Source organism: Schistocerca americana, chromosome 5, assembly GCF_021461395.2.
Source record: "Schistocerca americana isolate TAMUIC-IGC-003095 chromosome 5, iqSchAmer2.1, whole genome shotgun sequence".
Classification (NCBI taxonomy): Eukaryota; Metazoa; Arthropoda; class Insecta; order Orthoptera; family Acrididae; genus Schistocerca; species Schistocerca americana.
Genome location: NC_060123.1, coordinates 37,932,372 through 37,947,396, shown reverse-complemented (window position 1 = coordinate 37,947,396; position 15,025 = coordinate 37,932,372). Strand labels below are relative to the sequence as shown.

The 15,025-nt window shown below is 39.5% G+C and overlaps 1 protein-coding gene across 2 annotated transcripts in view; it reads left to right on the top strand.

Annotated features, from left to right (window-relative positions):
- The window catches only part of LOC124615847 (PX domain-containing protein kinase-like protein), a 128,442-nt gene that overhangs the window by 96,944 nt on the left and 16,473 nt on the right, over positions 1-15,025 (top strand). Inside the window, exon 10 of one of the 2 annotated variants that reach the window (XM_047144000.1) lies at positions 4,243-4,281. The exons of the other annotated variant lie outside the window; for it this stretch is intronic. Coding sequence (XP_046999956.1) covers positions 4,243-4,250 — 8 coding nt within the window. The 3' untranslated portion in view covers positions 4,251-4,281. The remainder of the gene's footprint in view (positions 1-4,242; positions 4,282-15,025) is intronic. 2 annotated transcript variants of the gene reach the window in all.

Below are 15,025 nucleotides of genomic sequence, written 5' to 3'. Positions count from 1 at the left end.
TTGACTTGAAAGACGCGTCATACATGATCAGCACAGCATGTAATAGTGTAAAGGAAGAGAATTTGAAGAAAGCCTGGAATAAAATTTTTGACACAGAAGAAAATTCACAAGGTATGATTGAAAGTGACGAACAGAATGATATGTCCGAAATTCTTGGTATGCTAAAAGAAATAGATTGCCACGAATGTGATGAAGAAGACGTTCATGAATAGATGAATATCGATGATGCAGATCCAGGACACCAAATCATGCAGGACAGCGAGATTGTAAACGTCATCACTGATAAAGATGACGCCGCCAGCATCTCATCAATCAGTGCTCCAGAAAGTGAAGGTGAAAGTATACCAACAGTTTCTGAGGCGTTCACTTGTTTCGATACTGTCTTGCGATGGTTAGTGACCAGTTTGATATCTGTAATGAAAAAAGTACATGGCTTAGCTGCTCGTAAGCGTGTAGGCTTGCTTAGACAGACCAAAATAAAGGATTTTTTTAAACGTTAATTTTGTATACTGTGTGTATTGTTCATGCAAAATGCGTATGTAATATGTATATATTTTTGTTTAATAAACTGTGCCACATACTATATATTTCTACTGAAGTTGCCGTTGTATGTTACTTTGTAATACTAAAAGAGATGCCTGTTTTTATGAATAAATTTACTGTACAGTACTTCTTTTTGGCAAATAAACATGCACAGTTTGATTATCCGAACAATCCAGTTTTCCGAACACCCATGTCCCCCAATTACTTCGGATAATCAACGCTCTACTGTATTCAAGAATGCAACAATATGTCAAGATGACAGAGGCCAAATATCTGAAATTCACTCTCTCTTTCTCAGGAAGACGAAGGCCACACAGAGAAGAGTGTTAGTGTAGATTAATGGGGTGTAGGGGGTCGCATGGGGTCAAGATTGGAAGTGTTGGAAGTGAGTGTGGGATAAGGCTAGTGCAGATAGAAGTCATGAGGATTGCAGGATCAAAGAATGTGTTGTGAGGAGGATAGCCATTCATTTCAGAGGAGGATTTCGTGGAGGATCCAGATGACACACATTATGAAGCAGCCATCGGAGTTGAGCAGGTTGTCATCAGTGCTTATCTGAGCAGCATGATATGTCGTTCACCAACTTTGCTCTTGGCCATGGTTAGGTGGTGCCTATTGATTTTAATATTTTTTTTTTGGGGGGGGGGGGGGATGGAGGTGGAGTGGGAGGAGCAGCTGGTTAGTCGTCATGCCCACATAAAAGACTGTGTACGAACTGAGTTGGTGTACAGTATTGCTTTCATGGTTGGCTCTGCTTTTGGTAAAGTGGGATATGTTTGTGTGATGAGCCTGGAAAATGATGTGCTGGATGAACTTGTTTGCTGCTGAGTCTTGTGCAGTGATTTGATACCTTTATTTCTTCTATTGTTTGTATTGCTTCCTGTTGTTCCCTGTATAATTTTTACACCCATCTTAAATTTACTTGTGTGAGATACTACCATAATGTCCTCAATGAATGAGGTAGTGCAATTTCTCATTTGTGGTAACACTACTAGAAATTGAGGGACAGACAGTTTGCCCGTGCATAAATTGTGCAGAAAGAACTCACTGAGAGATCTGTGGTATGAGGTGACCATATGCAAGAAGCGATGTCTGCAGGAATTGTGCAACCTGCCCTTGTGCCTTGTAGGTATTGATTCAAGTATTTCCTGATGCCTGCAGCGTAATTACTTGCCATTATATATGCTGACAGTGTCCAAGCTCATGGTAATGACCATAAAATACATTCTGTCCTCTTTGAGATCATTACACTACAATGTGTGTACAATTTGCAGTCAACATTACTGTAGACATTCGTAAGTGCAACTGTTGCTTAGCTCTGTGCACTGATTTCGTCTCTGTAGGTACGTTTTGCATATTGTATTGTCATTTACACTTGGGCTGTCAGTTCATTCTGTTTTGTTTGGTGGCATATGCATCCTATTTTGTGAAATTGTTTAAACAATTTTTGAACTTGCTTTGCAATACCAGTATGATGCCCAAATTGTCATCTGCTACTGAACACTCATTATGTCATATCTAAGCATACTTCAATATGAATTTGTTGGAAATTCTGCCAGGTTCTTCAGTAACCAAAAATAAGTGTTCATTATGAAATTCCATGTGGAAGCAGATACCCTTATTGATACTTGAAAATTTGTCTATTATAAGGTGTATTTAAGTCCCTTGTTTGTGAAAATACAGCATTACAAAAGTCTCCAGTAATTTATAACCATCCTGTATTCTGATCATCACACATTTGAAAATAATGGATGAAGCTGTCCATGTTAGGACTTAATAGAAGGATGTCATCAAATGCTATTCTCAGTGTGGTTGATTAACGGCGTGCTTCCAGATGTTCATCTGAACACGATCAGAGAAAGAATTGTATGGCTTAGAGTTAGATCAAACTGAAATGAAGTTTTGTGAAGGGAGAGGAGGAAGGTAGGCACAGAGATAGGGGTGGAGGAGGATGTTGTGGGACAGGGGCTAGTGAACATTGATACCAGGAGGACTGCAGGATCATAGAAGTGAAGGATTTGTTGGAAATGATGTTATTTGAGGGTGGAGGAGGTTTGATATTGTTGGATTTGTGAAGTAGGCGTTGAAGCAAAGTATACTGTGCTCTGGGGAAGTCTCCAGTCAATTTGCTGTTGGCCCCAGTTTAGCAGTGGGCGTATATTTGGATTTAGCCCACACAGAAGGCTGTGCTGTAGGAATTGATACATGATGTTGGTTTTTACATCAGTGGCACTTCCTCTGATCAGATAAGGCACGCTTGTGATGGGAATGGAATAAAAAGTGCTGGGAGGGTGTGTGGGACAGCCTTGCAAATGAATCTTCAGCAAGAATATCATGTTTTGGGCTAGGTATGGCATAAAGATGGACCAAAATATTTTGTAGATTTAGTTTGCAGAGGAAAAAATTAAAATCTCTAGAAAGTGAAAATGGTTGAGGAAACACACTGATGATGCAGAGATGCTTCTAAAATGAGATATCTGTCAGTTTTTCTTGCGTAAGAAGGCACTGGCAAAATGGTGTGAGGTTGCTGAAGGTGATGAGAATCAGAGTGGTTATCTAAATAAGCATTACAGGACCAAATATTATTTGGTCAGTGCAGAAGCAGATAGTTTGCTGAGATTGATTTTATCAAGAAAATAGTATTTTTGTGTTGCTTTGAAAGTGATTAATACATACTGATGGATAGCATAGTGCATAGCTACCAGAGCACTATCTGTATCTAACCTTTAATAGGGAATGTTCACAGCCAGAAGCCTCAGTGTGGTGCAAACATGTGAAATAAGCAGGCAACCATGCCACGGAGACACACTCATGCTTCCTACAGCCAACTGAGCGAGTTTGAAATGGGTCAAAATGTGGCCTTTCAAGTGACGGGATGCCACTTTCAGAGGATTACAACATGAGTTGGTGTGTCAGTTGTGCAGTGATGCTGGTTTCAGTGGTCATGTGAACATTCTCACACCGGTAGACAAGGTTCTGGTCATCCACGCAGCACAGACGCCAATACAGTGGCTCCACCCTGTGCCTTATGGTCTGGGGTGCAATAGATTATAATTTCTATTCATCTTTAGTGTTTCTGCAAGGGAGCTTGGTTTGTGCAGAATGTTGTTACACTTGTTCTTTTGCCATTCTTGCAACAGGAAGGTGATGTGTTATTCCAGTAGGATAGTTCTGCCTGTGAGATGCAACGTGCTCTGCAAAACATGCAGCAGCTTCCCTGACTAGCACAATCTCTGGACTTGTCACCAATCAAGTACTTGTGGGACATGATGGGACAAGAAGTGACTCATGCGACTCAACAACTGACAACTCTTACAGAACTATTTGAAGAAGTCTTACAGGCATGACGTAATGTACCCCAGGACAGTATTCACCATCTGTATGATTCATAGGGTGCCAGAGTCGGCACCTGCTTTTGCTGCCCAAGGGGGCTGCACCACTTAACTAATACGGGTGTTACGGCATGGGTCAAAATCTGGTACCTTAGAACCACTTGTGCTGTTGGTCTGTAAATGTAATCATATCTTGTACTTTATATGTAATGTTGCAACCATAAATCTTGATTGAATTGGAAACCTCTAAAAGGGTGTACTATTTTTTTTTTCTGGCTGTGTATTTGTGCTACTTTTTACAAAATTTTCTAAGAATATATAACTTTGTCATTTTTTCTTATTGACAGTGGTTCCTTTTGTGTCGTAGGGCTGTGAAGCTGCTCATCAAAATGCCATCAAAATAAAGGTTACACATCTATGTAGACTTACGCATGGTTCTCTATATTCAAATGTTTCTGCAAGAAATACTTTCTAAATTTTTTTTGTTCTTTCAAGATCCATACACGATTAAGCAAACTAGTCTCCCTTGTCGTAGCTGGTAGTTTTTGCTGTCCATTGGTGGCTTGGCATTTTTTCTTGCAACTCCTAGTTATTTGTTTGTAACAGTAGCATGTATTTAATTCCATCAGTCATGTCCAAGAGTCGAAACTGTAAAAAACAAAAAAGTTGTCATGTGTTCAGCACATTTTAGTAATGCACAGTAGACAACTTATAAACCTTACCTGTTAATTTTTGTGTATGCAAGATGTTCCACAATTCCTTTTACAGGCTACTAGCAGTTTTAGAAGGGACTCAGTAGATAAAGTTTTGATGAGGAACCCAAGTCTGGCAGTGTACCATTTGAATACAAAATGAGTTTGAATGTTGGACCACTTTTAGATCTCCTCCTTTGCAGCACATACAAAAACTGAGAAGAAGGTGCCATTATCAGATTCTTTTGTAATTGTGACATCACATACAGTTTTTGTCTGACTACAACAATGGCTGCAAGAAACCAGTACAGTTAAACTAGCGTGGTTGACTGTGATACTCCAGACACGCTGCACTCTTAATCTTGCAGAAGGCATTCTTTATCATGTAGAATAGAACCTGATGACAAGTGCTCAAAATGTTGCTAATGCTGGAGGCTCTTGTGGAACACCCAAGTCAGAGCTCATTGTCTCAGTTGTGGTGCACCATGAAGTGGGAGATTTGAAACTGATCCAGTCTTCAGACTTACTTTACATCCAAGCGGTACATCCCAGACATGGGTGCCTTATCAAAACTGTATCTAGTTCTTGGAAAGTATTTAAAAAGGCTATGTGGTTGCTTAAAAACAGTCACTGCCTTTCTCTGAATTTGTTATTAACTGTCATGATGCTGTTTGAGTTAACCCATTTGCTGATGAACTGTTATAAACAGATGTTATGTTTCCAAATTTTACAGAAACACTAATTTCATATAAAAGTCAGTTCTAAACGAACGATATTCAAGATCAGAATGCTTTTTGATGCAGAAATACGTACTATTTTAGAAATATTGTCATTACTGACACACAGAATAATAGGTAGCACCATTAATTTTGCAGTTTGACCCTAACTGTTGAAATACCAAACAAGGAATGACCAGTGCCACTGTGTGTGCTTGGAGAAAGGGTCGGTCATTCTAGGTGGAGGAACTGTGTTGATGCGTGTTTAAAGAGCACCACACATATTCATGACCAGTGTAAGTACTACGCCCTGACTCTCATTAAAAAAAAGCTATCTTTAATTTCATTTTCCACAGGCTAGCTATGTCTTGGGATGGGCAGTGTGGAAAGAAGTAAGGAAATGTAAACAATTATTCATATAGGTTTGGGAAATGGTTTCAATGAAAAAGATATTAGGAATATAAGTGAGAAAAAAATATTCAGGAAAATAGAAAGAAGCAAAATAACAAATAAGGAAAACATTAGACATATTCCCTTGTCTTACCATGGTCCATTATTGTACAAAATCGCAAAAAAATTCAATATAGGTCCATTTCCAAACCAATAACTAACTAGGACAGATCATGTGACATCGTTTGGAAGCCCCAAAAAAATAAGTTTTGCGATGCTGGGATGTACAGGAACAAATGTGGATCCTGAGAATGTTACTACATTGGCCTAACGGAAAGGGAATTCGAAACATATTTCAGGGAGCATGGATACAGAAGTAATGATAGTGCCCTGGGATACCATGCAAGGGAATAGAATCATCATTTAGTTTCTATTGGGAATTGTTTATCAATATTCCAAAGTGAAAATAAGGGTAATAATTTGGATGTACTTGAAGAAATGGTCATTTACGTCAATAACCACTCTAACCCTACCCTTTTGATTAACGAGCAGACAATGAGCAACCATTAGTTGTTTTTTTTTTTTAATACAGACTGTTCTTCCATCAAAATAAAAAATAATACAGTATCCCTTTCTGCTTGTACCATTATCTATGCCATTGATAACCTTTCATTTGTGAAAATATAACTTCCTCTAGTGAATTTTATCTGGCCACTGTTGCCAAGCAGTTGTAAGCACTTCAGTCTGGAACCACGCTGCTGCTACGGTTGCGGGTTCAAATCCTGCTTCAGGTGTGACTGTGTGTGATGTCCTTAGGTTGGTTAGGTTTAATTAGTTCTAAGTCTAGGGGACTGATGACCTCAGACGTTAAGTCCCATAGTGCTCAGAGCCATTAGAACCATTTTTTAATGAATTTTACACCAATTTTGCACTAGATCAGATTGATGAGCCCTCAGTATTTCGTCCGCAGCTCGTGGTCGTGCAGTAGCGTTCTCACTTCCCACGCCCAGGTTCCCGGGTTCGATTCCCGGCGGGGTCAGGGATTTTCTCTGCCTCGTGATGACTGGGTTTTGTGTGGTGTCCTTAGGTTAGTTAGGTTTAAGTAGTTCTAAGCTCCAGGGGACTGATGACCATAGCTGTTAAGTCCCATAGTGCTCAGAGCCATTTGAACCTCAGTATTTCGTCAGTTGTAAAAATTAAATTGTAATCTTTCATTTGTGAAGTTTGAATATCATCTAATGTTTTACGTATTTGTACTTGGTTGGATCAGCAACAACCCAAGAACTTCCACTTTGTGATAAAAATGAAAATGTGTTTCTGTGCTAAGTTACATAACCAGTTTGCACTGTAACATATTTCATATCTCGACGATTTTACTTCTGTATACAAACAAAAAGCCTTGTTAAGATTTTTACACACTACTTTTATGGTAATGTGCCACTTGAATTTTTATAAGTAATATAGAATTTTTGCCCATGGGTGAGCAAGTAATTTTAAAATGTTTTATGTATCAACACACACTTTAGGCAACTGCCTCTTAAAAATTTAATTGTAATGCTTACATTGGTCACAAATCTCTGTGGCACTCTTTAAACTTGCATCAACTCAGTTACACCACTCAGTGTCACTAAGCCTTCCTCTCAACTCACATGGTGGTGCTGGTCATTGCTTGTTGGGTATTTCAACAGTTCGGGTTGAACTGTGCAATTAGTGGTGCTATCTGTTATACTATATATTAGTATATTAGCAAAGGCGGTATTTGAAATCTACATGAAAGTCATTTGTACTTGTATGCATCTCTGTATCAAAAAGTGTTTTGTTCTTAAATACTGTTCTTTTAGAACTGACTTTTATAAGAAATTAGCGTTTCTGTAAAATTTGTAACATAACGTTTGATAATTTTGTCTGTTCGTAATAGGTCGTCAGATGATGGGCTAATCCTGAAACACATCGTGAGAATTAATAAACAAATTTAGAGAAAACCAGCAACTGCTTTTAAGCAATCAAACAGCCTTTTTAAATTCTTTCCAATAATTGTATTCATAATAGTTGCAGGCCTGTACATGGACTTTGTCTGATTTAGAAAACTATAGCTATGAAGTCCCCTCTACAACCCTCAAAGCCTGTTATAGGAATTGTGAAAAACCCTGTATTTGAATTTGAAAATGTCCACATCTTCCTGTTGTTGTTAGCTGTACTGTAGTGCCTGTACTTGCATTTGGAGGATCTACATAGTTTTATGAAAATTGTATCTCTTCCTATCCTCTTTTTTGTCCTTGCTGAATGCAAGTGAACCACAAAGCTTAACACGATGGTAAGATTGTACTTGGTATACAATTTTCTGAAAATCAAAAGTAAGAATGATTATTGTTAATACTTGTGATAAAATTCCTTTATCAGGAGAAATGGAAAAGATTGAAAACAGGAAAAACAGTTGCTAAAATGGTGCATAAGGGAAGAAAATAATGCTTAAGTCTCATGAGAGAAACGGAGATGAGCCATAAGAAAATTTTTACACATTAAAACTATTAAAAGCTCCGATAAAGTTACCACAGTATTAGTAACGACGAGCTGCTGGTCTCCATTTGGTACGGATGAGAACTAAACCTGAAAGAAATAGCAAGATGTGAGGGGTGACTAAACTAAAAAGAGAGCTGAAATGGAATGGAATAAAAACTGTGATAAATAAAATAGGAATATTTTGCCATATGCTGTGCATCATACATACACCATTGTGGAGCAGTTATAGTCGCTGGGGTGTGATATTTTGGTCAACAGTCTAATTCCTGACTCAGGGAATTTTTGTGATTTAACATTTCTGATTTAACATTTCTGATTTCTGGAACATTCTGGGACTTATTAAATAAATATAGTAATTTATTGGGACATTATTTAATGTCTCAGTAGAAGCAGGATTACGTGTGTGTCTTGTTAGCAGCTATTTTAACTTTGACGGTGCATCCCAGCAATGTTTAAAGTGCAATAAGGAAGAGATAAAGAGCTGGAACAAATTTCAGGTGGAAATTAAGAAAATGTTGGGTTTCAGCTAGCAGCAGATCCACATAGCTGAGGAACAACTGAAGAACATAGTCAGTGCCGTTGAGGGACAACACAGTCACCTAGAAAGAGTGCTTTGGTACTGTCACAATGAAGCCGATAAGGTATCACACTTAATGTGACCATGGCTGAAGATGTCTGTCAATGGCTTGTTTTGAAAGATTTCACCTCACGGGAGGATTTTATCAGGTGGTGTCAGCACATCGATGCAGTGCGTCACAAAAGAGTACACCAAAAGACATTTGACAGACTTCTGGATGTTGTGCCAGTCATTGAGCACTATCAGCAATTTCTGTCACTATTGTGGCGAATGCCGTTTTTAAGAAAAGAGTTATGTGAATCCATGATGCCTTATAATGTCAAACCAAATAGGTGACATAGCAGCATTGACTGTTGAACCCAACCAGAGGGAAGTAGCATCATTAATTTTGAAAGAGGTTCATTGATCATTGACACTGCTGCCTAAAAGAAAAGCTGACACCAAGAAAAGAAAACCTGGAAATCCCAGACAAGTGCCACAACAGTCGGACAGTTTCAGAGTTTCTGCATGATAAAGATGCAAGTTGCTTCCTTACCAATTGTGTAACCACACAGAAAAATGGACATTTGTAGAATGGAGGACAAAATGAGAGTATGTATCCCTTGTGGATGACCAGAGATTTTATATGCTACTGCAAAGAAAGAAAAAAGAATTTTCAGTTTCTATTGCACTACAAGAAGACAAACAACAGGGCATTTCTGTGCGCACCTGGAAAAGGCAGTAGGGTGAAGCCCATCTTGTACCCTGGCCAAGATCTCTTTCAGATGTGCCTCGTTTAATCTCAATCAGTATCAGAAGTTCCAGCCACTCATTCCACAACTTATTTACATTGCGAGCAGTGATAGACTGTGGGAGATTGGAGCTCCAGAATTGACAAAGGTACTCTATCAAGTTTGTACAACATTGCTCTTGGCAATAGTGTACCATTGAACACACTTCCAACTATCTTAAATGAGATGAATTCTAGTCAACAATCCAGAAACTTAGTTTAAATGTGAAGCTCCAGTGAAGTACTCAAGCTCACAAAACAAATCTATATATTAGTGGCAGACATAATCATTACAAGTGGACAAGGAAAGCTCACCTATTGCCTTGATGTGCCAGAACACATCCTCATGGGCATCTATGTAGGGACAACAGAAGCAGTCAGGAACCTCACCTCAGTGCCGTCAATGGAGAATCATGCTATGTTACCATTACTGACCACCCACCAGAGGAATGTACTCTTCAGCCACCAATAGATCCCATCTTGACTGAGGGATAACTTTGGTGAAGGTTGGCTACATTGAAATTTGGAGTGGAGACGAATCAGATAACCAAATGCAAAATATCGTATCAGCACTGGAGGCCATCCACCAACAAGCCAGTGCTCATATAAAGTTTCCTTTCGAATTGTTACCTAATAACTGTATTGTCACACCTCAAGCATAAATGGATGAGTTAAACAACTGAATTGAAATCATCATAGAATGAAAACGATAAGTTTTCGGACATGGGTTCCTGTTCAAAATATTATATACTCTCTCCTCTCCACAAGTTCTGTATTACCTTTATATTGTTTTTAATTAATTCTGAAAGAATACGTGTTTCAGCTAGAGCCTTCCATAATGTAAATTGATTTGTCTCCTTACTCAAAGTGCTCATGTGCACATTTGGAAACATAATTCCCATATTTCAAAGGTAAATAAATACCAAGAAAAACAAGGATGCCAAAAAACTAATTTTCTGCCAGCATTAATAGTATTCTCTCTCTTTTTCTTTGTTCTCAATTGCGGCAACTGTTGAAGCTTAACATCCAGACTAGCTTTATGGTAAAATTACAGACTTTCTAGCAAATAGAATTCAACGCGCGCGCTGTTTTTGATGGAGATGAAATTGTAACATGTGGAAGTAACTTCTGGCATACCTTAAGTGAGCATTGCATGGCTTTTACTTTTTGTGGTATATTTAATTGACCCAATCGGTAGTGCCAGGAGTTCTCTGGGATTGTTGCAGATAATACTGTTGTTTATTGAAAAATTATAATGCCAGAAAATTGTAGCAAAATAGAATGGATTGGTCCTTTGTGAAGGAACTGGCAGTTGAGTGTTGTCACTCAACGTAAATAAATGTGACATTTTGTGCATAAATTTGATGAAAAGCTCATTATTATTTGATTACACTATTGGCCAACAATCAGTGGAAACAGCAATAGTTGTAAAATATTGAGAGGTATTCATCTGAAATGTAATCATCATGTGAAGCTAGTGGTGGAGAAAAGTAGATGCCAGATGAAAACCCCCGAGGAATGGTAATTTATTCACAAAACTGTAAGCTTACAAATCTTTTGTTTGGTCTGTATGTTGAATATTGCTCATCTGTCTGGGTCCCTTGCCACATAGAATTAATAGTAGAATTAGAGAGGCTCCAAAGAAAAGCATCATGGAATGCTCATCAAACTGTAGTGGCAGATGTTGCAAGAGAGGTTTACTGTTGAAACTCGGTGACCATATGTTTGAAGAGGTGTAAGACAATCTTACAACTGCCCCTCTTACATATATTGCAAAATTATCATGCTGAGAAACTTGAAGAAATTCAAACTCATACAAAGCCTTACCAACAGTAGTTCTTTCCATGCAGTATTTATGAATGGACTAGGAAAGAGGGGAAATGATTAGGCATGAAATATTTAAGCATGTGTAGTTACAAATATGACCTATTAAAAAACCTTTGACCCATTGATATACACGCCTTCCCCCTCCTAATCCCCACCTCCATTACAGGGCATTGTAAAATTTAAAAAATTCTGCAGAAGATTTTTTTTTTTTTTTGGGGGGGGGGGGGGGGATCTCAACTGAGTTCACCCTGTTTGAGGCTGTGAGTTCCCAAATTTTTTATTCCTTCAGGAAAGAATTAGTTCATATTTCTTCACAGTACATACTTAAAACTGCTCTGCCCCTACAAACCATTTTAGCAAACAGGAGCAAAAATGGCATGGATGTTAATTGAGGGGGGGGGGGGGGGGGGGGGAGATACAGTGCGTTTGAAACTGTTTCAAAGCCAAGTTCAAGAACTGTGATAATTTGTAAACACATTGCCTTTGCAACAATAATTTTTCCCTGCAGTTTGCTTCTGCTTCAACTCACTAAACAAAACGTCCTGTAACATTGCTGTTTAACAACAGAAGATTGAAATACACCTTTCTGTAGCAATTTGAGAGGAATTTAAATAAGGATTGAATTTTTCATATTAGTCGTAGATTTCATCATGGAAAAAAGAATGATGGACTGCTTCAACATGACTTACATTTATGGATTTTTCAGACAACATTCTTTTGATGGAAACACTACAAAGTTTACAACTAATGCTCAAGCTGGATGGAAAGGCGAGTTCTGTTACGTTAAAAATAAATGGTAATAAGACAGATACAACGTGCATAAAAAATGGAAATGCATCGATTCACATTATAATGCAACAGAAGGTAGTACAATATATTCACGTACTTCTATATCTCAGTAGTCTTATCTGTAATAACATGGATGTAGATGCAGACATCGCAGCAGAACTAGGAATGCCATCTCCAATGAATCCGGCTCATATGGCAAACGGAGTCTGTAAATATGTCCACAAACCTTCGCTGTACTCCTCTAGCATCCTACCAATGGCCAAAAATACATGAGAGACCTGAAAGACTCAGTAAAATCAGCACACAGGCTCAATATTTTTTGCAAATGTTACATGAGGCAAATTTTTAAGAGCATCATTCAAACCATGGGTGTGATAATTGAAGTGCTGAAAAGTAGTAGTCTATGCAGCATACTGAAAACAGTTGCTGAAATAAGACTGAAGCTTGCAGGGCATATTCTACACATGAAAGATGAAGACTCCCAAAATCAGCGATGTTGTGGAAACCAATGGATGGCTGCAGAAATAGAGTAAAAACCTGATAACACCTGGAGATGAACCTTTGCAAAGGATATTCAGTGCAGGGACACAAGCTGAGAGGAAGCTGAAACTGTGCCAGCTGATAGGGTTTGCTGGAGGAACCCAATATGCTATCTGGCTTTGGAGAAACTCGCATGCACCAGGATACTGCTTTAACTGCAATTCTGTTTTCAAAGTGTAATAGCAATCAACATTTTTTAAAGAGTCAAGTAACAATGGCAAACAACCTTCAGATTTCCAAACATAATTTTGAAATTTCCGTCCTTGAGTACTAATCTGGAGTCAAAAGATACAATACCCACTGTGCACTCAGCTGAATTTTGTTAACAATATTGTGTGTCCATTTATTCTTAGGAATATTGACATGATTTGTCTGTCACGATACTCTGAATTTTACCAGCCACTACTTCAGAAAAAATCAAGCAGCATCAAAAACCACTCAAATTATCAGTGCTCATATGACCAATTATAAAGGGTACAGAGCCCTGATGCGGAGTCCCTGTTAGCTTCTCACAGTTTGTATCATGGTGCAGTGCTTTTTTAAGTAAAATATGGCCATAGGAGTGTACATTTGAGAGTGTGTGTGTGGTTGCATGTGTGGATGTGTGTACTTTTTTCTAGAAAAAGAGCAAAAACTTGAAAGCTAGTGAAAATAGTTTTCTGTTGCATGTTTCAATGTTCCACACATCAGTCCACTATAGATGACAGTCCACTATATATGAGCGGTTACTGTTCTCTTATTTCGTGTATTGTTCAATCTTTTAACTTAGTTGTCGCAAACAGCTGCATGTTGAACTAACAACTATGTGGGCAGTGTCAACAGTTCATCAAGAATAGCTGGTACTAGAATGGTCTTATATGTAAAAGTGAGTGAAAAATTGTATCATACAGTATAATTATGATTTTTATAAATAATATAAATAATATTTGTTTTCAGAATGAGATTTTCACTCTGCAGCGGAGTGTGCGCTGATATGGAACTTCCTGGCAGATTAAAACTGTGTGCCCGACCGAGATTCGAACTCGGGACCTTTGCCTTTCGCGGGCAAGTGCTCTACCAACTGAGCTACCGAAGCACGACTCACGCCCGGTACTCACAGCTTTACTTCTGCCAGTACCTCGTCTCCTACCTTCCAAACTTTACAGAAGCTCTCCTGCGAACCTTGCAGAACTAGCACTCCTGAAAGAAAGGATATTGCGGAGACATGGCTTAGCCACAGCCTGCGGGATGTTTCCAGAATGAGATTTTCACTCTGCAGCGGAGTGTGCGCTGATATGAAACTTCCTGGCAGATTAAAACTGTGTGCCCGACCGAGATTCGAACTCGGGACCTTTGCCTTTCGCGGGCAAGTGCTCTACCAACTGAGCTACCGAAGCACGACTCACGCCCGGTACTCACAGCTTTACTTCTGCCAGTACCTCGTCTCCTACCTTCCAAACTTTACAGAAGCTCTCCTGCGAACCTTGCAGAACTAGCACTCCTGAAAGAAAGGATATTGCGGAGACATGGCTTAGCCACAGCCTGCGGGATGTTTCCAGAATGAGATTTTCACTCTGCAGCGGAGTGTGCGCTGATATGAAACTTCCTGGCAGATTAAAACTGTGTGCCCGACCGAGATTCGAACTCGGGACCTTTGCCTTTCGCGGGCAAGTGCTCTACCAACTGAGCTACCGAAGCACGACTCACGCCCGGTACTCACAGCTTTACTTCTGCCAGTACCTCGTCTCCTACCTTCCAAACTTTACAGAAGCTCTCCTGCGGACCTTGCAGAACTAGCACTCCTGAAAGAAAGGATATTGCGGAGACATGGCTTAGCCACAGCCTGCGGGATGTTTCCAGGATGAGATTTTCACTCTGCAGCGGAGTGTGCGCTGATATGAAACTTCCTGGCAGATTAAAACTGTGTGCCCGACCGAGATTCGAACTCGGGACCTTTGCCTTTCGCGGGCAAGTGCTCTACCAACTGAGCTACCGAAGCACGACTCACGCCCGGTACTCACAGCTTTACTTCTGCCAGTACCTCGTCTCCTACCTTCCAAACTTTACAGAAGCTCTCCTGCGAACCTTGCAGAGTGAAAATCTCATTCTGGAAACATCCTGCAGGCTGTGGCTAAGCCATGTCTCCGCAATATCCTTTCTTTCAGGAGTGCTAGTTCTGCAAGGTTCGCAGGAGAGCTTCTGTAAAGTTTGGAAGGTAGGAGACGAGGTACTGGCAGAAGTAAAGCTGTGAGTACCGGGCGTGAGTCGTGCTTCGGTAGCTCAGTTGGTAGAGCACTTGCCCGCGAAAGGCAAAGGTCCCGAGTTCGAATCTCGGTCGGGCACACAGTTTT